The sequence below is a fragment of the Lycorma delicatula genome, chromosome 4, assembly GCF_047948215.1.
Source record: "Lycorma delicatula isolate Av1 chromosome 4, ASM4794821v1, whole genome shotgun sequence".
NCBI lineage: Eukaryota > Metazoa > Arthropoda > Insecta > Hemiptera > Fulgoridae > Lycorma > Lycorma delicatula.
Window position 1 is genome coordinate 216,552,408 of NC_134458.1, and position 27,845 is coordinate 216,580,252.

The window sequence follows — 27,845 nt, forward strand, 5'->3', positions numbered from 1 at the left end:
AATGGTTAATTTGTAAAGGATTTTACTATTTTGTTTAACTTTTTTCAATAATCAATGCCATTTTGAATATAAATAGTACAAATATTGCCTTAGAAATCTTAAATCTTATGTTAAGTTATGTCGGGCGATCATAAAACTGTCATTAAAGGGAATCCTTCCCAATATGTTAAATTAAATATTGGTGGATCGTTACATTATACAACTATTGGTACATTAACTAAACAGGATACTATGTTAAGAGCAATGTTTAGTGGCAGAATGGAAGTTTTGACAGATTCTGAGGGTAAGGTAATAAGTGATAGTAATGAATGCTATTTTATTTATTGTGGTGTCGGAAAATAAGTGTTTATTTTCGATATGTTATTCTTAACTATCAATTCTATTAAAAATATTTATTGGATCCGTTTATTACTTATTTGATGCTATATAGTTTTTTACTCAAGTAATTTGATAGTAAAACACCTGGTATCGATTGCTCTACTAACAACCAAAAATAAGTTTTCATCATTGCAATTATATATATTATAAATATTGTCATTAACATTTTTAATTAACAGTGTGCATTTTTAAATAAATTGTTGTAAGATAAGAATGTATCACTTTAATATGTGGTTACAATGTTTTTTTTTTTTTTTTTTTACTTTGATGAAAAAGTTACCTATTTTATACTTGCTGATTTGATAAATACAGTATTCTTTATTACACATAAATTTGAAGGTACAATGCGTTGAGCATTTTCAGACATTAATATTATATCTTTTTGAAATTAATAATTTTAAAATTGTTTTTATCAGTTGCTTTTAATTTGCTACTGCCTACCTGTATGCCTTTAAAAAAAATAGCATGGATTAATTTTACGGATTGCAGAGTATTAAAATGAGTTACATATTTTGTTGGATACTTTAAAATTTATTTACTAAATTAGACATTTTTTATGTAGATAATATGCTTTTTTATGAAGTTTTGTTGATATAATTTGGCAGCAATTGTAAGCCTCACTAATATAAATCAAATTGATAATATCTAATCTCATTTAATATATGTTCATATTCAACATATTTTGTTTATTGTTTGCTAATATTTCCAAGTAATTCTTTAGTTTCAAGAGAATACACATGGTTATTATATACTTATCAATTTATCTCTTGCCTGATTCCTTGGTAATTAGTTAAAATTTTGTTTGTAAAGTCTTTTTGGAAGTAAACATATTCTAGTAAGCAGTGTTTACTTTTAGCCTCTCAGATTAATAATCTATATGATACAAAAGAGAAAACAGACTGGTAAACTTTCATAAGATTATGTAAACCAACATACATGGATCCATTTCTTTATATAAGCCCTAACTCAGCAGATCTTATTCACATTTAGAATTCAAGTCAATATTAATAACTGCACTGGGATTAAAAATATCATCACCTACATTAATAGCCAAATATTTACTTTTTGTAAAAAAGTAAAAGTTGTTTGCTCATTTGTTCTATGTATTTGATTATCAGTATTTCACATGATCTCAAACTATACTCTGCTGAAGATAAAATGTAAAATTAAAATTTGAATCACAGTTACTTGAAGATTGCTTCATTTGAACAGCCTACTCTGTAGAATAATTTTGTGATTGTGATGCTAATACTCCTATGTCTATGGATACTTTAATATTATGAGCATATTTTAAGGAAACCATATATTTATATATTCTGTAATGTAATTCCATTTTTGTAGTGTTGGTTTTTCTCTAAACAGACCTTATAGATTTGACATAACTTTGGACCTTAAGATTTATATCAGAGTTTTTCAACTTCTTATGTAGCTGTTCATTACTTTTTCTCTTTTGTTGAAGACGATATAATAGAGACCCATTTTATTCATTACGTGATAAATTTTTTCTTTTAAAGATAGGAATTTTGTACAATATTTGTGACCATTCTTAGCACTTCTTAGAAAAAAATTTTTCTCTTTTTTTTATATTTCTATCCTTCACTTTGTAATCTCCCTCTATGAATCATGAGACCTTGCCAATGGTTAGGGGGCTTGTGTGCTCACTGATACAGAGTAGCTGGACCAAAGGTGCAACCATATCGAAGAAGTATTTGTTTAGAGCCAGACTAAGTAATGATTCCTGAAAGAGGGCAGCAGCACTTCAGTATTTGTTTAGGGCATAGATCAGGACAACTTAAACAGCTATATCAACATCACCCAATCTTCTGAGTATTGCGCAGCTGAAAACAATGGAAAACTACTGCTGCTTTTTTTCCAAGAAAATGTATCTCTCTGCATTTTCATATAACAAAGATGGAGGCGCCTTCCTTGGTAAAATATTCTGGAGGTAAACTAGTCCCCTGTTCAGATCTCTGGGTCGGGACTACTAAGGAAGGGGTCACCAGAAAATTAAAAAATAACATTCTACGAGGGAGTGTGGAATGTTAGAAGTCTAAAAAAGGTTGGTAGGTTAGAAAATTTAAAGAGGGAAATGGATAGGATAAAAGTAGATATAGTAGGAATTAGCGAGGTTCGCTGGGAAGAGGAAAATGACTTTTGGTCAGGTGATTTTAGAATAATTAACTCAGCTTCAAATAATGGGCAGGCAGGAGTAATGAATAAGAAGATAGGGAAGAGAGTAGAGTATTTCAAAATGCATAGCGATAGAATCATTGTAATAAGGATAAAATGAAAACCTAAACCGACAATGATTGTTAGCATCTATATGCCTACAAGTGCCCTTGAAAATGATGAGGTAGAGTGTGTGTACAAAGAAATTCATAAAGCAATTAAACACATTAACTGGGATGACAATTTAACAATAGTTGGACACTGGAATGCAAGCATTGGAAAAGGCAAGGAAGGAAATATAGTGGGTGAATACAGGCTGAGCAAAAGGAATGAAAGAAGGAACCAACTTATAGAGTTTTGCATGAAGTATAATTTAGTAATTGCCAACACCCAGGTTACAAATCATAATAGAAGAATATACGCATGGAAAAAGCGAGGTGGTACTGCAAGGTATCAGATAGATTATATCATGGTTAAGCAAAGATTTAGAAATCAACTCTTCGAATGCAAAGCTTGCACTGAAGCAGACATTGATAGTGATCATAATTTAGTGATAATGAAATGTAGATTGGGGTTTAAAATCCAGAACAAAAGGTGTCAGATGAATCAGTGGAATTTAGAGAAGCTTGAGGAAGAGGTGGTAAAGAAGATTTTTGAGGAGGACATTGCAAGAGGTCTGAGTAAAAAAAGATAAGATAGAAAATGTAGAAGAAGAATGGGAGAATGATAAAAAGGAAATTCTTAAATCAGCAGAAGCGAACTTAGGCGGAACAAAGAGAACTGGTAGAAAACCTTGGATTTCAGAGGATATATTGCAGCTGATGGATTAACGTAGAAAATATGAGAATACTAGCAATGAAGAAAGTAAAAGGAACTATCGACAATTAAGAAATACTATAAACAGGAAGTGCAAACTAGCGAAAGAAGAGTGGATTAAAGAAAAGTGCTCAGAAGTAAAAAGAGAAATTAACATTGGTAAAATAGACAGAGCATATAGCAAAGTTAAGGAAAATTTTGGGGTACATAAATTAAAATCTAATAATGTGTTAAACAAAGATGGTACACCGATATATAATACAAAAGGCAAAGTCGATAGGTGGGTGGAATACATTGAAGAGTTATACGGAGGAAATGAATTAGAAAATGGTGTTATAGAGCAAGAAGAGGAAGTCGTAGAGGATGTAGGGGAAGAAACAGTACTGAGATCTGACTTTAAGAGAGCATTAAAAGATTTAAATGCTAGAAAGGCTACTGGAATAGGCAGAATACCTGTAGAATTACTACGCAGTACAGGTGAGGAAGCAATTGATAGATTATAAAAACTGGCATGTAATATTTATGAAAAAGAGGAAGTTCCGTCAGACTTCAAAAAGTGTGTTGTAGTTGTGATACCAAAGAAAGCAGGAGCAGATAAATGGGAAGAATACAGAATAGTTAGCTTAACTAGCCACGCATCAAAAATCTTAACTAGAATTCTGTACAGAAGAATTGAGAGGACAGTGGAAGAAGTGTTAGGAAAAGACCAATTTGGTTTCAGGAAAAGTATAGGGACAAGGGAAGCAATTTTAGTGCTCAGATTAATAGTAGAAGGAAGATTAAAGAAAAACAAACCAACATACTTGGCATTTATAGACCTAGAAAAGGCATTCGATAACGTAGACTGGAATAAAATGTTCAGCATTTAAAAAAAAAATTAGGGTTCAAATACAGAGATAAAAGAACAATTACTAACATTTACAGGAACCAAACAGCAACAGTAATAAATGAAGAACATAAGAAAGAAGCCGTAGCAAGAAAGGGAGTCTGACAAGGATGTTCCCTATCCCCGTTACTTTTTAATCTTTATATAGAACTAGCAGTTAATGATGTTAACAGTTTAGATCCGGAGTAACAGTACGAGGTGAAAAGATAAAGAAGCTACGATTTGCTGATGATAGTAATTCTAGCTGAGTGCAAAGAGGATTTAGAAGGAACAATGAACGGCATGGATAAAGTCCTACGCAAGAACTACCGCATGGAAATAAACAAGAACAAAACAAAAGTAATGAAATGTAGTAGAAATAACGAAGATGGACCACTGAATGTAAAAATAGGAAGAGAAGATTATGGAGGTAGAAGAATTTTGTTATTTGGGAAATAGAATTACTAAAGATGGATGAAGCAGGAGCAATATAAAATATCGAAATGAACCTTCAGTCAGAAATAAATTTGTTTACATCAAAAATTTAATTTGAACATTGGAAAAAGATTTTTGAAAGTATATGTTTGGAGCGTAGCTTTATATGGAAGTGAAACTTTGGTCGATCGGAGTACCTGAGAAGAAAAGATTAGAAGCTTTTGAAATGTGGTGCTGTAGGAGAATTTAAAATCAGATGGGTGGATAAAGTGACAAATGAAGAGGTGTTGCGGCAAATAGATGAAGAAAGAAGCATTTGGAAAAATATAGTTAAAAGAAGAGACAGACTTATAGGCCACATATTAAGGTATCCTCGAATAGTCGCTTTAATATTGGAGGAACAGGTAGAAGGGAAAAAAATTGTGGTGGCGAGCAAGATTTGGAATATGTAAAACAAATTTTTAGGGATGTAGGATATGTAGGGGATATACTGAAATGAAATAGCACTAGATAGGGAATTTTGGAGAGCTGCATCAAACCAGTCAAATGACTGAAGACAAAAGAAATTTATTTTAAAAAAAATATAGTTTTCTCAAATAAATTATTACATGTTTCCAATTTGTTAGGCATGATATTTTTTTCATAACTACAGAATTTCCATTCCATATTTCCCTGAGCATAAATCATATAATGAATTAATTATCTATAAAATAAAAGAGAGAAAAATGTTTTCAACAACTTTGTCTAGTGTATACAAAAAAAAAAATTATTTAGTTCATTTTAATTAAAAAATTACTGTATTTTGCATATTACCTTTATACATCCTCTACTAAATCAACTGATGTGTTTATTGTATTGTTTTTTTACAAAGGTGTACATCTATTTTTTTGTTTACATTTCTTGACCCAGCCTTTCTTATAACTATGATTCGTGTAAAACACCTGAGTTACTTTTTACCAGTCGGTTACCTAAAATAGGTGATATTCATTACTAAACCAGTCACTCTGGTAAACACAATAAAATGCCACTTTTAGGGCTGCATATCACCTGATTTTCAATTGGCTTCAGCTTGGCATGCTAATTCTAAGTCCAAAGCAAGAAAGCAATTGGAAGCCACTTCATTCTTAGCGAGTAAGTGTCCCCATAGTAAGCACTAGATGGGGTGCTTGTTGTAGAATGGCTCTGTTATTTTCAGCAGTAACTCATATTAGATTACATACAACCTTTAATAATTTTGTTTTTTATAATCATACAGTAACCTGTTTAACACTATTACTATTTTATACATTTGTTATTTGTGTAAACACTGATTTATTTGATTTTAATTAAATTGGCATAATCTCCCTTCAGTGCCTTATTTGACTGTACTTCATGCCCACTAACTCTTTCTGTTTGTTGCTTTATTAAACTTTTAGTTAACAAAAATAACACAACTAAGTCTCACACATTTGCTGACAGCTTGTGAATTATTACACTGTCCAAATCCCCAGCTGTTCATAGTTACATTGTTTTTGTTTGAATTATTTTGTATTGGATAAAATATGTTAATTTTTTGCTTTTAATTTTTTAAAAATTGAGTATCTTTTAAATGTGGTAAATAAATATCTAAAGTTGCGTTATGTGTGAGAAAGAGATATAATTTTCTTATGGTTTTATTTGTTTCATTTGTATGGTTATAAGGTATTTGTAACAATCTTTTGTTTCCTTTTAATTAATTAGTCATTTATCTTGATATATTTGTTTCGTTTAATAAAATATTAAAAGTGATAAATAAAAAATTGAATTTGTTTAAATGTATAGCTGCTCATTGACACTCAGTTTAAAGGTAATTTTAGTAAAAATTTCTCATTAAAAAATTTTTTTTCTTACAAAAACTTATTCCATGATTATATGTAAATATTCTGTATTTGTGAAAAATAAATACAGGGATATATTCGTAATGTTTATAAGAATAAAAAAAGAAGTTAGTGTACCACAACTTTTCTCTTTTTTGTCAATAGTGCAGTATGGGAAAAATTCAAAAGTTAATAAGTTGTGAAAGGATTAATTTAGACTTAATTACTATTCCTATTTTTGTAATTAATTTTGTTACTGACCTAATCAAGACCAGTGATTTTCTTTGGTCTTATTCAGCAAATGCTGTTCATTACCAATTTTTTACCTGTGGAATAAAACTTTTACCATTCATGATAATCATAATTATACTCATGTAATGCTCTAAATAAAATAATTTATACAGTGCGTTTGGAAAAGTTGCTGTGCAGTGTGCTTTAGAATTATGTGGTGCATTCTGTTCTTTTGGCATTAGGTTAGTAACCTGTGGGTTTATTAGGCATCACTCAGTAATAAACCAAGACGTCAGTTGTTGAGTTGTGATTGAATGTGCTGTGTTTTGTTTATCGAAATCAGTAACTGTGAGAAAACGTAATGGTTCTTTTTTGGTAGAGGAACGCATTTTACTTGTTGAACACTCTCATGAACGTGAAGTACACTGATTTAGTGAAGCACAGGTTTTCTGAAAAGTTTCCAAATACTCCTGTTCCTCGCTGTAATGCATTTCAAATTCTTATCGAAGAATTTTGGGCAACAGGCTCTGTTGAAGATGCTGATCAAGTGGAAGACCACCTAAACCATTCTTTCTCAAAGTGGGTGATAATGCCTCCTTGTGGGCACTGGAGGCCTTCAGGGGGGATGGTAGAAGGCCCACAGAAAATTGGGGGCGTTCAGGCAGTCTAGGAAGGTGATTGCTGTTAAAAAAAAAAGGCAAAAATTATGCCTTCCTAATATTTCAAACTAAAATGTAAGTTTCAATTCAGAAATAGGATATGCCACATTTAAAAATAATAATTGCAGTTAATGTTTTTAAAAGCGCATCTTAAAAACAGCAATTGAAATTATTTTTAACAGATGGTAAGTAAAAATTTTGAGGGGCTCTAGAAAATGTTTGATTTTCATTGTGGGTGGTGGGTGAAAAGGTCATCAATGATCTAAACTGAATGAACAGAAGCTGCATGATAGAAAGTCCGTCAAAAGCAGTGCATAAGTTAGTACAGCAACAAGATATCAGCTTGCTACCGCATGTAAAGCTATATAAGAAAGTAATGTGTGCTCAAGGACTGAAACCTACATATCATGCCAAAAGACCAAATTATTGTTATTGGTTTAACCATTTTATTGACCAGAATTCTGTAGGTATCATTGACATTACATTTTTTTTTTTTTTTTTTGATGAAGCATGGTTTCATCTGGGAGTTATATTAATTGACAGAAACACAACAGTGGTTGACAACTAACCATGAATTATACAAATGATCTTTACATGAAGCGAAAGTTGGAGTCTGGGTCAGTGTGTGTGTAAAACACGCATTGTGGGTCCAATATTTTTTGAAAATACAGTTAATATTGATCGTTATTGTGCTCCTTTAACAAACTTCATCAGTCAGTTAACATAAGTGGAAATCAGTCATGGTCAGTTCCAACAAGATTGTGCCGCTAACAGGTCAGTGACTTTTTTTGAAATGTCTGGTGAACAAATCATTTTGAGAGGTTTGTGGTCTGCAAGATTGCCCAATATAACCACCTCCAGATTAGTTTTTATGGGGAGCAGCAAAAGGAGCAGTGTATTACAGCAGATCATACTTGATTGATGAACTAAAAACCGCAATACTGGCATATGTACATCATTGGTTAAAGTGTTTGGAACAAATTGAAACTTGTGCAGTGTTGTATTAATGTTAGAGGAGGTAATTTTCAACATTTTTTACAAACTTTTCCAGTTATTGTAATATTTGTTTCTATAAAAAAATGAAATAAAGATACAAAGTAATAATTAAGAAAGTTTCGTCATTACATCTCCATAATTCCAGTGCACAGCAACTTTCCAAATGCACTGAATTATTAATTTACTTTTGTACAGTATTGTAAAACATATAACAGTTTAGATGAAATATATGTTATAAGTATGCATAATTTTGAAATAAGTAATAAAGCGCAGTAGTTATTTTTATTGATTTAGTTTTTCCTTTTACTTTATATCTTTCATTGTCTAATATTATTCTTCATTAATCTGAGTTAAAATATTGTGTAGTAGTAGACTGTTTAAATGTAAAATTGTTGGATTTGTAGCGTTAAGCACGCAAATTTATAAAATGGTAGGAGTGGCTGAAATGTAATGCATAGTCCTTCATAAAAATGAAAAGGGATAGTTAAGTGTAGCTAATGGTATAATTTCATTTTGTATAAAAACATACATTAATTTTTCCATGTTGTTGTTATTTATAGCTACACATTTTCTCAATGGTGAATCAGTTTTCTCATTCCATCAGTGAAAAATCCTGGTGGTCTTTCTTTTTCACAACCTCAGTTCATCATCTGTGGTGAAATAGATAACCTTAATATTCTACTTTAATTGTGAAAAGAAGTGAAAGTTGTAGGCCACCAAATCTGTTGAGTAATGGAGGGTACGGAATAGGGTCAGATTTCAATTTCACAAGAAATTATATTTGTTGCATCGCAATGTTTGTGACTGAGTATTATTGTGCTGCAGAATTATTAGCTCCGTGGATTGTCAAACAAAACATGCATATCTCCCAAGGTGTTTTAATGTTTGTATATATCATTGAAAATTTATAGTTGATCCTGCTTCCAGATAGTTATGTACATGTGTTTGAAATCCCAGTACACTGTCAAGAGAATTTCTTTTGAGAGGGTTGTGTTTTGAATTTTTTTGATTGTGATGAACCGTAGTGCTGGTATTGCACTGCTCTTTCATTTTTTTCTGGGTCATAGTGATGCACCCAAGTTTCATCTCCTGTAACGATATTGTAAAGGCTCCCTCCCTCATCACAATAACATTTCAAAGGCAGTACACAACATTTCTTTGTCGTTTATTCTTTCCTGTGAGTTTGTGTGGCACCTTCTGTGAAGAGATTTTGCAGTAGCCCTGTTGTGCCTACTCTTCCTTTTGATCTGTCTATCTGAGTGGCATAGCGGTTATTCTGTGATGCAGTGGTCATTTTGAATCAGTTCATCCACTCCATGGCTTCTCTTCTGTAACAGAAACTGGACAACCACTGTAAGGTTCATCCTTAATATTCACTTTACCAGTATCTGATGCACAAAATTTTTTTGCCCATTTATTCACAGTAATTCGATTTTATCACAATAAACAGCTTTTAAATGATACTGAAAGTCACTAGAGTTCACTTTTTCTGCTGTTAATAGTTTACTCACAGCATTTTGTTTTAAGGTGCGTAAAAAAAAAAACAGCTTATTTGACTCCATAATATGGGTGACTAACACAAAGTAATAAAAGGACATGGGTCAACAAGTTTTAGAATATTAATTGTAAGGGAATGAAATTACAAGGTGGCAGCACCTGCCATACAAAATTGTATTCTCCCGTTATTTATCCAGTGTGCATTACATTTTAGCTGCCTCTCATATATATGTTTGATACTTTTATGTAAAGATTTAAGTAATTCTATTATATGTTGCAACATTTTATATATGTTGAAGCAGTGTAATTCCAGAAGAAAATCTTATACACTAAGGTAATATAGGTGCTTTGTAAAAATTTATCTTGGTTGTGAGTTTTCACAACCAGTTTTCTCAGTTGGTATGTTCAGCATTTTGGCTACAATTAATTCATTATTACACAACTTACTAACTATGTAACCAGAAAATGTCATTTGAAACTATTAGTTTTTCATGTTAATAAGTTTGAATTAGCTAATATTTAGCAATTCTTTGTTTAAACTTGTTCCTAATCAATTGGCACCACTGTTAACCATTGACCAACTGTACCACTACCATTGAGCTGTTTTTAAGAATGATGTTTGCAAGATTATGGGCTTTTGGTTGCAAAAGCAGTTAATTTTATCTTCTCTAATTTCATGCTTTTGATTATTGTAACTGCCAGTGAATTGAAATCTAGTTTTTTTATTATGTGATTATTGAAATGTGATTCTTTCATTATGAGTTATGTAATTAATGTTATACATTAATTTCACTAATAAATTTTTTTAACCTTAAATGGTTAGAAATTAATATATCTGGAGAGAGGAATTTTACAGCTTCTTTCAAAATTGTCAAATTGATCTACAAATCTCGTTTGATCTTACAGTGTGGCGTATTAAAGTGTGGCAATGAAAATAGTCTTTCAGCTACTTTCCACAGGTGGTTGTTTACTTCATTCTGTAAGAATATCTTATGTAATATGTTACAAGCTAACAGAAAGAGTGAAACAAGAGCTTATGAACGTTATCTGAAAGACTTCATAATTGTCTTTTTACCATTTAAGTTTGGAGCACATTTATTTCTGTTAAAGATAAGTAGAAAAAATAATTAAAGTGGTAGTTTCACACACATGTACATGTGCACAAGTAGAAAAAGAAAATGAGAGAGAGAGAGAAGAGTTTATATTTTCGTATGGATTGTGAAATTAATTCTATGTAAAAATATTGCCACTGTATTTGGAGACTGCCTATTTATTTTTGAGCAATTAATTACATGTAAAGTAAATTCTTCTTTCTGGATTAAAAGAATTGCATTAAGTATTGTTATCCTTTTTATTATTTTTTCACCAGAATATTTGTTCTCTTATTTTTTCAGGTTGGATACTAATTGATAGGTGTGGAAAACATTTTGGTTTAATTTTACATTTTTTACAAGACGGATCTGTTCCATTACCTGAAACATCAAGAGAGCTAGCTGAATTGCTAGCTGAAGCAAAGTACTATTGCATTGCAGAACTGGCCCAGGCGTGTGATTCTGCGCTTCATAAGCGCGAAAATGATGCAGAACCAATTTGTCGTGTTCCTCTTATCAATTCACAAAAAGAAGAACAGTTGCTTATTAGTTCCACAACTAAGGTTTGCTTTTAATTTTATGTGTTTATTTTTTTAGTGATAATGTGTATTTTCACGGATGATAATAGTTCAAGTTTTATATTTAGCCTGTTGTCTTCTTTATTGTTGCCTGATTGATTCATCTTCTGATTGCCTTTTCAACTCCTGAATTTCATTTTTTCATCCTATGTGAAAATTGGGATCATATTTTTTACCATCCAGCCAGTTTTTGCATTGTTAAAAATGGTATTACTATTTGTGAGTACTGTCTTGATTTGTATTGTGTTGCTTTTTTGTTTGTTAGAGTGATGTCAGTCTAGATTTTTGTATATTAAGATTACAATGTATAATTTATTTATTCTCAAAGTAACTACAGGTTGGAGTTCGATTATTGTTATTTTTCTTTTTATGTTGAAGAGAAATTAATTTTATACAGTGTGAAAAATGCCAAGCCTTACCATGATTCAAACTCAGAATCTTTCAGGTGAAAGGCAAATAAACTATTTTATAGCAGAAGACTACACTTCTGCTATAAAGTTCAATATAATCTATTTTTAATAAGGTTATACAAGGGTGGTCCAAAGAGTAATGAGACACAGCTTTTTGAAAAAAAAGCTTTATTCTGAATCTATATTTACATGTTCCTTTTCAAAATAGTCTCCTTTATATGGAACACACTGTTTCCAGTGTTTGATTCACTTTTCAAACATGAGATCCTGGCCATCTTTTCAAAGCACTTTGCATTTCACCTCTGTGGCTTTTATGACTAGATTTGGTCTTAGATTTTTGCCTTTCAGGTTCTTCTTTACGTCTGGAAATGGCCAGAAATCACAAGGAGCTAAATTTAGATTGTGTGGTGGATGAGGAACCATTTTAATTCTTTCCCATTAAAAAATTTGCATACTGTGAGTGACATTGGGCTGCGACAGAGGTTCTTCAGTTTTTCCAGGGCATTTTTTTTATGAATAATCAGCATTACCTTAAACATATAGGTGCACCAGGTAGCATTTACAGTCATTCCTGTAGGTATCTGATGTTAGTAAATGAATCCATCATGATCAAATAAAGATGTTCATCGTGACTTTACCCACACCGCATGCAGCTTTTGCGTTTTTCGGAGATGGTGAAGTTGACTCTATTGGGAACTCTGTTGTTTCATCTCAGGGTCACTTAGCATGTTCCTAATTGTAGCAAGCCAACAATTCTTCTAGATGAATATGTGGTATTCCATTTGGTTAGGCATTAAAAGCTGTGTGCTTTAAATTTCCATGTGAAAATCAAGTTCATTTTTTTGGACCACCCTTGTTTTAAAAATGAGAAATTTGACCTTATATATTTGTAGGGCATTAGCCTAAATTTTTGCTTTGGTCTTTGTCACTATCAGAACAACATAAATCTGGTTAAATTACAGGAAAAATTCTATAATCTTATAAATAGCATGAAACCTAATGCTATAGTTTATACGGACGGCTCTAAAAACATTAATTCTGTTGGTTGTTCTATTGTGGTTGGCAACAGAACATGGTTTGGCCTTGCCAGCATTGTCAGTATTTTTGTTGTGGAACTGTATGCTATTAATAAGGCCTTAATTATAATTAACTGAATATTTCAACATGTACTTGACTGCTCAGGTTCCAGGAGTGCCTTACAGGAAATGACTGACATGTACTGCAGGCACCCTATTGTGTGTGAGATTCAGTGTGTTATTTTGCATATAACTCAGTGTAATACAACTGTGACTTTCTGCTGGATCCCTAGCCACATTTGTATTTCAGGCAATGAGTGTGCTGATAGTGCGGCAAAAGAGGCTTGTTTCCAGCCTCCTTTCACCAATCGTGTTGTTTCAAATGATCTTGTCTGTTTTCTGAAGAGGGTGGTTCATGATGACTGACAGAGTGAATGAAATGCTACTATCAACAATAAACTTGGTCTAGTTAAGAACACTGTGTCACCGTGAAGCTCCTCATGCAGAAATAATCATTGAGAGGAAGTTATTATTTGCCATTTAGGGCACACTAAGCTCACTCACAGATATCTGATGACTCAAACAGATGCACCCATTTGTGCTCGCTGTGACTGCCAACTAACAGTGCACCACTTCCTTGTGGATTGTATCTGTTATGCGGCATTGTGTCACAATTTAAAACTAGGGGCTAGAATGCAAAATATGTTAGGAAACAATGTTATCTAATTTTACAATTTCTCAGGACCGTCCTTTTATACTCAAACATTTGAGTATTCAGTAGTAGTTTTCAGTATTTATACCATTTGGCATATGGCAGATGGTAATTTTAGTGTTTTAATTTAGATTATTAATGTAGTACTTCATTGTGGTTATATTTTAGTTTTTTAATATTTATTTACGTACTCTATATAAATATTGTGTCTGGATGGTGATAACGACACTTCATTGTGCACCAAGAAAAAAAAAGTTGACCTTGTATATTTGTAAGGGCACTATGCCTAAAAAGATTTTAATTTTTCCCAAATTAATTTTTTTAAAAAACTTTTTCTCAATAGTACCAGATGTCTTGATAGATATTTGGATAACTGACATTTCTCCTGATATATATATTAAAGTTCTGTAATAATAGAAGTTGATTATGGCTCAATTATATGGCATTATTATGAATTGTCCTAGTGTGAAATAATATTTATAATCTGTTAAACTCATACTAGTTTTAGGAATGTTTTTAACTTTTCAAATTAACTTTCTTAAAGTATAACATAATCTACATTTATAGCATAAAATAAAGATTTTTTTTTTTTGGCAGTTTTAACATGTTTCAATTATATCCAATTTTGCACTCTCTTTTTCCGTTTAACCTCTGAATCCACCGTAAGGCATTACTTCAGCGGATAGAATGAGGATGTGTGTAAATGAAGTGTAGTCTTGTACAGTCTCAGGTCGACCATTCCTGAGATGTGTGGTCAATTGAAACCCAACCACCAAAGAACATCGGTATCCACAATCTAGTACTCAAATCCGTATAAAAATAACTGCCTTTACTAGGATTTGAACCTTAGAACTCTCGACTTCAAAAGCAGCTGATATGCAATGATGAGTTCACCACTACACCAACCTGGTGGATTTTCAATTTTGCACTGTGTTGGTCAGTCCAGTTTATGCAATTGATGAACTATTTTTGACTTACTATATTTGTATTATCTTAACTATTTATTTTTGTTTCAGCCAGTTGTGAAGCTGTTAATAAATCGTCATAATAACAAATATTCATATACCAGGTATGGTGATTAATTTTCATTTTCAATTTTAACTTGCTAAACTTGTGGAGTAAACTATGCGTATCAGAATGTGCAAATAAAAAAAAACTGTTGGTTATTTACTAGACACATCCAGGGATGAGTTATCCATGAATACAAATAAAGTAAATAATGTTCTCTTGCTTGCTAGCTGCTGGCTGATGCATGCTTGGATACATAGTTTGATGTTGTTTCACCCTTTTTTTATTTTAGTCATTCATTAACGTTTTGCAAATTTTATGGCTTAATGATGGGGACATAATTTGACATTCCATTACTATTCTTGATTTAATATAGTTGTACATTTGTATTTCTTTTACCATTCAGTACAGTAAGTGCCTGCTATAATGGACTAATTGGGGAAGGCCATTGTCCATTGTTGGAAAAGTCTGTTATATCAAATTTCAAGTACAGTATTACCGTATACCTTTATTTTTTTTTTGGGACAGAGGTGGAAATGCATTTATACATGAAGTGTTTGACTCCTGCTGGGTCTAATCCAACCGCCATCAACAGACTACTGACCAAAGCCACCCCTCTTTTGGAGTAACCCTACGCATCCCAGGATCACTCCGAGGCATTAGTTCAAGATGTGTAGGTCCCCTTATGAGCTCACTCGTACCAAAAACACGTCTCGAATGCTCCAGACCACATAATACACTTATAACCTGTCGCAAAACATTATGATAGGCGAGACACGACAACTAGTCAGCAAGGTGTGCAACGATCTTACCATTAACCTGGACGGAAAGGCGAACACATTCAACCTTAAGTACAAAAGGCGAACACAACGTGAAAACAAGCCAATAAGGCAAACAATACTCTTACAACCTAGTTATCATTATTTCGTATGCAAAAACCTGGAACAATACACTACTCGGAAACATGAAGAACGTGGCGATCATGCCACGAAAATATACCAACAAGGCAAAACCCATTCTTACAAGCTAAACTTACTACCTTAAAAGAAGTAAAACACAAGTCCTCACCCTTACAATATAAACCTAACCTAAACAATTTTCCTAATCTAAGAATACTAATATTATATACCTAGCAAGGTAGGTTACATCCAATAATACAGACAAAGTATTGATAAATTAACACAAAGCATGTAAGATGAAATGATTATTACATTAATCAAATAGAATCACTAACTTAAGCTAACACAATACATCAGTGATAACACATAACCCGTATGTGATAATAATACTGTTACAATGCATATAATCAAGTAAAATAATAACACATGAAAGAATCTCAACTAAATAATCTAATAATCTTATTCCTTCAAAGGAAATAAAACACTGCTCTTAAAATGCCACAAACGAACCAGGATGTGAAATAAAAACAAAGCAACGATGATCTTTCAATTAAGATCATCCTATCTAATTTCTTTTTCTTACATTTTTTTTATTTTTTATTTATTTTTTTTATTTTATTTTTATTTTTTCTTTATATATAAAATCCACAATGAGAATCCAAGACTCCTCGCCTTTATAATATAAGCCTAGCCTAAATATATACCTGACCTAACAATGATTGTATAATATTTCTAATAAAGTGGAATGTCCTTCCAATAAACAGACAAAACATCAATAAATTCATTTAAGTGTGTATAATCAAATGATCATAGCATTAATCAAATAGAATCACTAATCTAATCTAACCTAGCATGAAACATCAGTGAGATATATAACATCGGTGATATATATATATATAAAAACATTGGTGAAATGTATTTAATAATATGGTCACATATAATCATAATGCAATCGTGTAGTCATAAAAGTGAAATCACAAAACTAAACACGTCAATGTATTGCAAGTTCAATAGCAGTCTGTGACTCAACATATTTCTATTACCGTCAACCTTATTGGTAATTATCGATAAAACTGTGCCTCCTCCTCAGTTTTCTTTTTCACAACTGCCCTGATAAACATGGCCACGACAGCCCAGGACGTCTCACTTCTTAGCATTGCCTTTCTGATACTGTCCAGGGAAATAGGACCCACTTCTTGGAGTATCTACATTCTCAGAAGCTCCCATTTAGGGCACACAAAAAATGTGTGCTTGGCAGAATCGACTGGTGCCGAGTAATACACGCACTCACAGGTGTCTCCTCCCCCTCTCAAACAGATAGGAGTCCCACTAAACAATACACGTGCCCACTAAAGAACTGCGTGAGATAGAAGTCCAACTCCCCCAATCCTCTATCCACCCAGTTTTGCACGCTAGGCAGCAGTTTTCTTGTCCATCGCCCTTTTTGGGAACCCTCCCATCTACTCTGTCAGCAGCCAACAGATCTTGCCTAGCCTCGTTTCTGTTCTTGCCCTCCATCATCTCCTTTCTCTCCTTGGCTAGCAGGTCGAGAGGAGGAAGTCCAGCAAGGACCATAGCTGCCTCAAACAAAACGGTATGGTAGGCTGAGACCACACGTATCGCCATTATTCTTCGTATCCACTCCAGGATATCCTGGCCTCTGGCAATGCACAGCCCCACCTCCCATACCACAACGCCATACAACATTATAGAGTCTACCACTGATGCCAGCAGATGTCTCTTTGACTGACGTGGCCCCCTGACATTTGCCATAATGTGGCACAATACCGAAGCTGTTCTTTCAGCCTTGTCGGCGATTTCCCTGATGTGTACGTGGTATGTCAGTCTCTTGTCTAGCCAGATGCCCAGATACTTTACCGCCGGAGACGGCACCATGACAGTGCCCCTAATTGAGAAGGTCACATCAGCAAGTCTCCTCCTCCCAGCAAAGACAATGGCTTGCATCTTATTGACAACCACCTGCAACCCACTGGCGTTGAACCAGTCCATGATATTGTTGATTGCATCGGCGGCTTTGACCATCAGTTCCGCCTCTGTACAAGCAACTGGAAGCAGAGATAAAAATACGTAATTTAAGAGAAAAAATGAAAATACATAAACACAAAGAGAAAAACTAATTTTATTTTATTATGCACAGAACTACACACTACTCAATACAATGATAGTTATAGAAAATTGATTACGGTAAACTTCAAAAAATTAGATATGTACAATGTTTGATTTAGCCTACTGACGTAAAGTTTACATAACCGGGGAGTAAAAATTGTCAATTTTTAATTGCTTACTTGACTGGGTTTGCTTCTTTATAGTAATAATTTCTTTAAACTGTCCAAAACTTTCATAATATAGCTGCACATCTTGTTTCTGTGATCTTCATGTATGAAATTATTGCATCAACCTAATCGCGAACACTAGAAAAGCTGGGTTTTTTAATCACTTCCTCTTCTTTTGCCTTATCATCTTCAGAATCATTTTCAATCCATGAAAGGACTTCATCAATTATTTCTTCTGTTTCCAGGGTCGGTATTGCCATCTTCCAACTGTTCTTGCATGTCATTTCAGTAATTTTTTTCTCTTCTAAAAACTTTCAGAAATTCACCCACTTCATAAAAATATTTTTCAAATTTTTTTCAACATTGTTATCATTTAAGCAATTATTGTTTTTTCAAGCACGTGTGAGAGTTGTCTTTTTTAATGATTGCCATGCATTATTTAAATTAAATATTACTGACTTTATTGAATATCTTTTTATATTGTTTATAGTTTTTTCACATTTATCTTTGATTAAATCATCTTCCTCTTTAAGTATGGCAAGTACTTCATCTAAAAACCTAGCCTGGTATAATCGTCTGCATTCTACAATCACAACCTGGCTGTATTAAAGAGATTATGTTGGGTGGTGAAAACAAGCATTTAATTTTGCTTTCATAACTAATGGTACAGGATATGTCTAAGCATTATCTAAAATTAAAACAGCCTTTACTTTATCATCAGGTATTTTGAGGACATCTTGATACTTACTGTCTGATGGCAGGAATGGATTTGTTAAAAACCAGTTCTCAAAAACTGCTTAGTTAAACCAATCTTTTTTGGAAGAATAATAATGCACAGAAATATTTTGTATATCTTTTAAAGATGCGAATAAGCAGCTTTACCAACAACAATCAACTTCAGTTGATGTGTGCCATCGTTATTTGCACATAATAAGGTTGAGTATCTATCCTTGTTTTTTTAATGCCCAGGTAGATTCTTTTTGTGTTGTAGTGCCTTGTTATTTTGTGGTAGAGACCTCCAAAATATACCTGTGAAACAATATCTGTGTTAATATACTTGGGATAGCTACAATGATTTGTCTTTGACGAGTTGGCCCAACTTGGCTTTAAACGGTTCTACTTTTTTAACAGGGCACTAGCAGCTTCATCATTAGTTACATGACTCGTTAAGCCATGATGATTTCTAAATTTGCTTACCCAACCATTGCTGTTGTAAATGATTGACAAATTTTTTTGCTGCATTTTGAATTTCCACTCAGCGTATACAAACCCCTCGACTGCATTGCTGCATAAACCGTTTTAATGCTGAATCTTCCAGATTCTGATTAACGGCTAGTCATATGTTTTCGTTCAGTTTGTGAATCAGTCTTAAAAAAACTACAATTTATTGAAAATTTAACAAATTTGTCCTTCAATTTTCAAATGTCTGATACTGTTTGTTTTTTTATGCCATATTTCTCACGCAGTATTAACACACTTGTACCAGACTAATTCATTTACTAATTCAAATTCTGGCCTACAGACAAATTAACATGTTTTCTTTTGCAGGTGTTATTGCTTGTAGACATCTTAAAAACTTTGAACCAAAACCTAAATTTTTAATGAATGAAATCTAAGAAAACTATTTACACAGGTACAATTTTATATATATAAATTATAACCTGGTAAATACATTTATAAAACTGCTACATATGTACAGATTTAACTAAACAAGAACAATTAACACATGAATGAGTCTTTTCAATCACAGCATTCACTGTACTGTAATGGAAATACCATACAATGCATCATCTGGTGACATTGTTGCCGTAATTTCGACATGATGTAGAAAAGTTGGCAATATTTTTTTTCACTCAACGTAGTTTTTTCATGTCAACTCAATGTAGTCTGTTATGTAGGAAGTCTGCTGTACTGAGGTCCTTTACAGTGGGCACTTATTGTAATGACAGTTTTTAGTAGATGTTAATCACTTTCTAACTATGTACATATTTCAAGGTTATAGAAAAATCTAATTTGAAGTTTGATAATGACCATCAGAAGTGGTTATGTGCATTTTAATTCTTATAAATAATTCTATAAACCAGCTAACCAAATTCCAGTTTAATTTCCTTGAGCGCTTTTGGTTATTCTGCCATCTTCAAGAGGAATATGATTATGTTGTTATTATATTCCTCTTGAAGATAGCAGAATAGTCAAAAGCGCTTGAGGAAATTAAACTGGAATTTGGTAAGCTGTTTTTTAAAACTATATATAATAGTTATTATACTAAACGGTGCCATGTTCGAAAAACTTAATTTAAATTCTTGTTTGCTAGCTATCAAGTGTATTTTTTTATTTATTTTTAATTATTTTCATGATAAATATAATGCTAGTATTATCCAGTTTTTATTGGCGGTTCATAGGTTTTTAAGAAATAATGGTTAGTAAATTAAGTTTGAATTAAATTACTCTCACTTTCTTTGATTTGGATAATCAAAAAATTAGAAACAAGTATCTATTTTTGTTATTCCAGTTGATAAATAAGGTGAGGAACAATTTATAAATAATCCTGGATATTTAACTGTTTTTCAGCATAAGAAAACTTGATCTAATTCAAAAATATTTCTCATAGCTGGTTTAAAATTTTTCAAGGCCAATAATAGAAATTTCTTTGTTTTCAAAAAACTGTTTAAATGTGGCCTTTTATAATTTATTTTATTTTCTTAGAGTTTTTAAAATCTGTTTTCAGCTGGCCATTTACAATGAGAATTAAGCTACTTCTTATTTTTTTAATATTGCACTCATAAAAGAAAATGTACATTTCATTAAATGTCAAGAAACAAATTATAATTTTGGTAAATTAAAAGACCACATTAATTTTTTTTTCTAAAATGTATTTGTAAACAATATACAGCAATCTCATAACTGAATGAAAATTAAGTTCAATACTAAGCATTTTGTCATAGTAATGTAATTTTACATTAATTGTTAATTACAATTGTTAATTAATAGTTAATTACATTAATTGTAATTTTATAAAAAAATAATTACATTAGGTAAAAACTCAAACATTAATAATAAAGAACAATTTTTACTGCAAACTGCTGTATGTAATTTTTTATTTTTATTTAAATAATGGATATTATAGTAATGTTTTATTTTTGCAGCACTTCAGATGATAATCTATTAAAGAATATTGAACTCTTTGATAAACTATCATTAAGGTTCAGTGGACGTGTGTTATTCATCAAAGATGTTATTGGATCAAGTGAGATATGTTGCTGGAGTTTTTATGGCCATGGAAAGAAAGTTGCTGAAGTTTGTTGTACATCCATTGTTTATGCAACTGATAAAAAACACACAAAGGTATATTGATATAATATTTAAAAAAATGTTATATAGATTCTATATAATTCAAAGAAATTTTTTTTGTATACATTTTTTTGAATAAATTATAAGCGGCATTGACTGCTATGGTTAAGTTGCTGCTAATAAATACTGATGACTTGCAGTTAAGACTACACCAAAGATTTTTAAATTTGGTGATCCTTGGGAACTGGTTTATTAAACTTGACTTTGGCTGTTGGTACTTTATCTTTTGATTTCTAATTCTTTTGGCATTTTCACATTGTCAATTCCAGGATGTTACTCAACCCTAAAATTTATTTACTTTTTTCAATTTTGCTGTTGTAGTCTTTTTTAAAGATATTTTAATAGTTGTATTTAACTAGAGTAGCATAGGTTTTTATCTTCATATTTGTACAATTATAATTAAGTTTTTGGATGGTAAGTTGTTTAAATATTTGTTGTGGTAAGGTACATTGCAACCGGTTTATGTTATGTGATTTTATGTAGTGGTTTTTATGTTATTTGGTAAAATTTTAAAATATTTTCATATCTGTACTAGTAACAAGCATAATTCACACATTCAGCTATATTTTCTCTAAGAATTTATTATATTACAAATATTAGAAAAACAACAAACTAGTAAAAAACTTTCTACTGAACTTCAAAAATTGAAACGACAACAGAACATATCACATGCTAGCACGTGTACATATGTATAATAATCAGCATGACTATTAACTTGTTAAAACTTAACAAATTCATGTACGCTCAGTTGTTTGCAAGCAAGGTAGGTTTTGACTGACTACAATTCTGTGGTCTAGGTTATTCTGCTTATATTAGACCCCAGTAAGGGACCACCAGGTACATTGTTTTTTTGTAATGTTAAACACAACTATATATTGGATTAGATTTTAGTTGTATTCTTCTTTGACAAATTTTTGAAGTTTGGTAGAAAATTTTTTACTAGTTTGTTGTTTTTGTTAATGTTTATCTTATATATATGAAAATCTCGTGTCACAGTGTATGTCTGGGATAAACTCCGAAACTACTGAACCGATTTTGATCAAATTTCATAACTATCTGTAATTTGGTCCAACTTAAAAGGTAGGATAGTTTTTATCTCAAACTCTGAAACTACTGAACCGATTTTGATCAAATTTTGTAACTATCTGTAATTTGGTCCAACTTAAAAGATAGGATAGTTTTTATCTCAGTTATTGACCTCAATATTTGTTATTGCAAATTAAATGTTTATTATACAACAATAGTGTGTATTTATTGGTTAGTTCTATGAATTACTAATAGATGGCCGTGTAAGTTAATTCATCGATACAACTCTCTTAACATCGTTTGACATCTAGGTTGCGTAGTAATTCATCGATATAACTCTCTAATATCGTTTGACATCTAGGTTGCGTAGACATCCAGTAGATGGCATTGTTTCGATTTCTAGATAATACATTCTATTCCACGTCATATTTGTTTATGTTCACGACATAACCGTACTATTTTAGTTTTTAGTGAATGATTTTTATAATTATACCGTGTATTGTGTTATCATTGTGCAGTGTATCGTTTGGATATTATAATTTTTAACAGAAAAATAATAACATAAAACTTTGTAGATAACATTTTTTGTCTATTAATCTCAAATATATTTTTTATACCACCTCAAAAACATGTAAGTATTTCTTGCTTGCTTTTTATTTTATTTTTTTTGTAATTTATTTTGATTTTTTAATCTGTTAATTGTTAATTCATTCATTAATTTTGATCTAATTTATTTATTTAAATAATAAATATTATCAATTTTTTTTTCAATTTCAGTGTAATGCCGCGGAAAAATCTAACCTTAACAATGCGTGTAGCAAAGATGCACGACGCATGCATGTTAAGAGAGCTCATGAATCGGAAGAACAAATTGCAGCAAGAAACTCAGCTCAACGAATCAGAATAGCAGAAATTCGTAGACAAGAATCTGGAGAACAGCGTGATGAATGTCTGCAACAAAATATCTAAAAACCATGTTCAGGTTTTACTGGGTATTAATTTTTTAAGAAGTGCGACAATGACTACCAACACAGCCCCTGCCATTATTACTGTATATGTGACACGACTTGCTGCACCAACCTCTGGGTTACTTAATTAAAAAACATAAAATAAAAAACAATTGACTGCGACAGGAAAGGCAAGCAAACATATTTAGCGAGCGAAGCCGCGACTGGGATGCTAGTAATATAGTAAATTCTTAGAGAAAATATAGCTGAATATGTAGTTTATTCTTGTTGGATACAGTTTTCCTTAAAAGTGTTGTATTATGAAATTGGCACCTCTGTTATAGAAGCTTTTGGCTATTTAAAAAAAATTTCCTTTTTTGTAACCTCTTTGGTTTATTTCAAAATGTTGGTTCCAGTTAAAATGTGTACCGTGGAAGAACAGTATGCTGTAATAAGATTTTTGTTTTCTGAAGATGTAAAAGCAGCTAAAATTCACTCATGGATGTTAAAACTGTTTGGTTAAAAAGGTGAATTAACTGGGAAAAATTTGTAAATGGATTGAACAGTTAAAATCAAGCAGACAGATGTCAATGATTTTCATCGTAGCAGAAAGTTGGTAGAAGTCTTGACTAACACTTTATAAAATTAAAATAATGATCATATTTTTAAGGGCGGTCATAAAAATTTGATGTGAGTATTGACACTGACCATTCCATTTATCCGTGATAAGCTGAATTACTGCAAAATGTGTTAAGGTGAGTTGACTCAAAATCACAGACACCTAAATTCACATTGTGTGGACCTTAAACAATAAGTTTTTAGCAGAGTGTATTACTTTATTTTAGATCACATAATAATTTGTGATAAAATTTGGATTCCATGTTTTGAGCCGGAATCCAAACGTCAGAGAATGGAGTGAAACATATTAGTTGCTCATCAGGAAAAAATCCAAACCTATGCATCAGTTGGAAAAGTTATACTAATTGTGTTTTGGATCTATAGAGGCCCAATCTATTGCAGTTATTTGGAATAACAAAGTACAATCAACAGTGAGTACTCTTGTGGGAGATGCTAGAAAATACAGTGAAACCTTCAATGACAGGGAATTGTCATGGTTCTCTGTCAAAATGCGAAATTCTTCTGCATGATAATGCTCATCCCTATTTCACTCAATATACATAGAAAGGTATTCAAAAGTCCTGATCTATTGAGTGGATGTGTTACCACATCCATTTTACAGTCGCAACCTCGCATCATTAGATTTCTGTTTGTTTACCTTTTTTACTCGTGGCACTAAGTTCACCGCATTGTTGGTGAAGATATGTGAAGGTATGTAGAATGCGGAAGAAGAATGACTGACACAAGGGTGATCAATTCTTTACTCTACTACTCAGAACAATCACAGAAAGATGGGACAAGTGGCTAAATGTAGTTGGGGATTATGTTATAAAATAGTGTTAATTTCATTGTAATTGAATAAATAATCATTTTTCTCCAGTCATTTATCTATTTAATTATTGAATGATCCTTGTTACAATAAGGATATTAATATAAATATTACTTGGGCTGAAGTAAATTTTTGAAAGCCTGCATTAGATTTGGAAATAAAGGTTTATGTATGCATATAGCAATATAATTTAATTTGGGTTATTTTTATATAAAGTTAGTATTACAAAGCAAATTTTTAAGTTAGATATGTTTCGTTGTTTAAATTGGATTTACCTGTGTTCTTTTTGAAATGCACAGTTGTCTTTTTCTATCATGTACCTTGTTTTTATTTGATTTATTAGGATTAGTGAATTTTTAACAGGTATACATAAGGCAGTTATGCGTTAATGTATTTTTCTAATCTTGAAAGGTTACAAATAGGTAAGACTGCTGGGGCCATCTCTGCCAAGGTTTTATGTCAGCTACCTAACCAGCTCCTATTAATAGCTGTGATCTGTAGGAATAGAAGTATCATCCAACTCTGTTGAAAAATGTACAAGGTCTTTATATTTCCTTTATCTCTTGTAAAAATAATGACTGCAGTATCATTAATGAGGAGCTCAGTAATATTTTAAGCTAACCGATATTTCATCTTTTTATTTTCTCATTTTCTCTTAAAATTTATCACACAGTATAAGAACATGAAGTATCACTTTTCTTTTTTATTTTGTGTTATTGCTCTGATCAAAGGTTTATGTTTCATTGCTCAATAGTTCATGTTGATTGTTATATTTTCTAGCGCATAATTAATTTATTTTAATTTTATTATAAAACAGGTAGAGTTTCCTGAAGCTCGAATATATGAAGAAACTTTAAACATTTTGCTCTATGAAAATCGTGTGGGACCAGATCAGGAATTGATGCAAGCTACTTCTACCCGAGGCACCATGTCATCTTATACTAGTGATGAAGAAGAGGAACGATCAGGGCTTGCCAGATTACGTTCTAATAAACAGAATAACCAGTAGCTTGTCTTGTATTTTGATTTATACATATTTGTATAAAATACATCGACAATATTAAAAAATGATCCATCAAATTCAGTAGTTTGTGAACAGAAATTGGGGGCATCTTTTTTATTCATAGATAATTTTTAGTCTTATTATTTCTTTTCTATTTTAATTTAATTTATTTCTTATATTATTGTAAGAAATAAAGAAAGTTTAAATAATTTTAACATATAAATTATAATAAAAAAATCAAAATAAATGTTATCTAATACCTAGTGATCTTAATGATTAAAATATATCTTTCATTTGGTAAGTTCTGTTCACAAATTATTCCACTGGATGATTTTATTTAATCTTGTTATTATTAGTTATTAAAATAGAGTGGATATTATGATGTTTAAATTGTCTTTAAACAATATAATATATATGAATATATTGTCAAATATTTTGATGATAAAATGCTTGTATATTTTATTTTGGCATTATTTTATAATAGAAATGTAAATCTGTATTTTTAATTGCATTTAATTTCACATTTATAAGTCACGATTTTTTATTTATTTATCATCTGTTGTATTGTTAATTCCCCCCCCCCCCCAAAAAAAAACAATATAAATCCAACTTTTGGTTTTATTTTATAAAATTAATTTATTTTGTAATTTTTTAGATAGTATAAATATAGTAGGTAAGATAAGAAGGTAGGTATATCTGTTCAGTAATTGCTAAATTGATAATTTTCCATCTTACATTTTTTTTTACAACTAAGTTTTGGACTAACAATAATTCTGAAAAATTTTATAACCTAAAGCAATCTGTCTAACCTCTCTTTGGTGGCTTGCTGGTCACAAGAAAATTTAACTTAAAATGAATGTTGGAAAAAAAAAAGTGCTTATATGTGTATGTCACGTAAAGCATTTTTTACATAAACTCACCATGAATTTGCATTTATTTTGACAGTATGTAATACATTTGAAATTGCACTTATTGTTTTGCATGTTGGATTGCAGCTACTGGAACATTTGTCACAAGGAGGTTAATTTAAAATTGTTCATTATTTCATTAGTTGTTACCTTAAATTTACATTTGATATAATCTGATCACAGATTTGATCATTTTCAAATTGCTTGTTAGTAATTGAAAGCACAAATTAAATTTTTTTTTTGTTCCGACTGTATTATTTTGTTTTAAGGAATCTTCTAAATTAAAAACTATTTGTCAATGCATATGTTGGATTTGTATAGTTTTTTGTACTTTAGAGCAAATGATCATCCTAAAACGCGCACTGAAAGCTCAAGATACATTCCAAGTAATGTTTACATCTTGAATACTTATTATTGTTTAGGCTGTGTCACCGCATTTTGAGTTATCATCACAGTTGGTGTTTTATTTGTATAAAAGTAGATTGAATATTGTGTTACATTATTAAGTAACTTGTGAAAATAAAAATGATGCTTGATTTGATTTATCAAAATGATTTTATTTTTTTAAATAAAATTTGAAAAACAGTTGTCAAAAGTAAAACTATTCTCATACTATTTTTAAAAAATATGTATTATTAAAAATATGTTTTAATCACAATGTTAACTTTTAATTTTTTAACGAGTTAAATTCAACTTAGAGTATATTGCTTATCCGTCATGGACTCAGCATTGAAATTTCCATATAGTTTATAGATAAGTCATTCACACAGCAATCAGGATATTAAATCTTAGCCCTTGAATTTCTCCTCCATACTCTCTGTTCCCTACATGTACTTAAAATTCTTATATATCACTCTTTTATGCTAACATCCTTATTATGAACACTTTTTTCTTCTCTTTCTAACTTGTATTATTTTTTTATCCTATATTTGTATCAAAACATTTGAAGTTTTATTTCAGTTACAATTTTTTAATGTGATATTTTTCAAAGCTTTCTCCTGAATGAAAACAGTTTTTAATTACAGGTATTTTACAATATTTGATATATTTAACACTGTTTACTGTACTATATTTAATTTACGAGATTAGAAGGCATAGCTATTTTTTAATGAGTAGCTACAAGACAAACATAATCTAATAAATGAACAAATGTTTGGAAGTAACAGCATTTATAAAATACAAAATTGAAACGGATATTGATTGTAAATTCTAACTATTGATGAAGGATTGCAATACAATTCAAACATTTAATAAATATTAGTGTTTGTTGTAAT

At 31.3% G+C, this 27,845-nt stretch overlaps 1 protein-coding gene across 2 annotated transcripts; it reads left to right on the forward strand.

Moving 5' to 3' along the window:
- LOC142324282 (BTB/POZ domain-containing adapter for CUL3-mediated RhoA degradation protein 3-like) lies at positions 1-26,234 on the forward strand. 2 transcript variants are annotated; one of them, XM_075365196.1, is made up of 5 exons: positions 1-283; positions 11,276-11,535; positions 14,705-14,757; positions 21,036-21,234; positions 25,478-26,234. In XM_075365196.1, exons 1-5 carry the CDS (start codon positions 118-120, stop codon positions 25,667-25,669), a joined length of 870 nt encoding a protein of 289 aa, XP_075221311.1. In that variant the 5' UTR covers positions 1-117; the 3' UTR covers positions 25,670-26,234. The 2 variants fall into 2 exon arrangements, with proteins under 2 accessions (XP_075221311.1, XP_075221312.1); XM_075365197.1 differs by lacking the exon at positions 25,478-26,234 and adding an exon at positions 23,044-24,645.
- Positions 26,235-27,845: the final 1,611 nt, after the last annotated feature.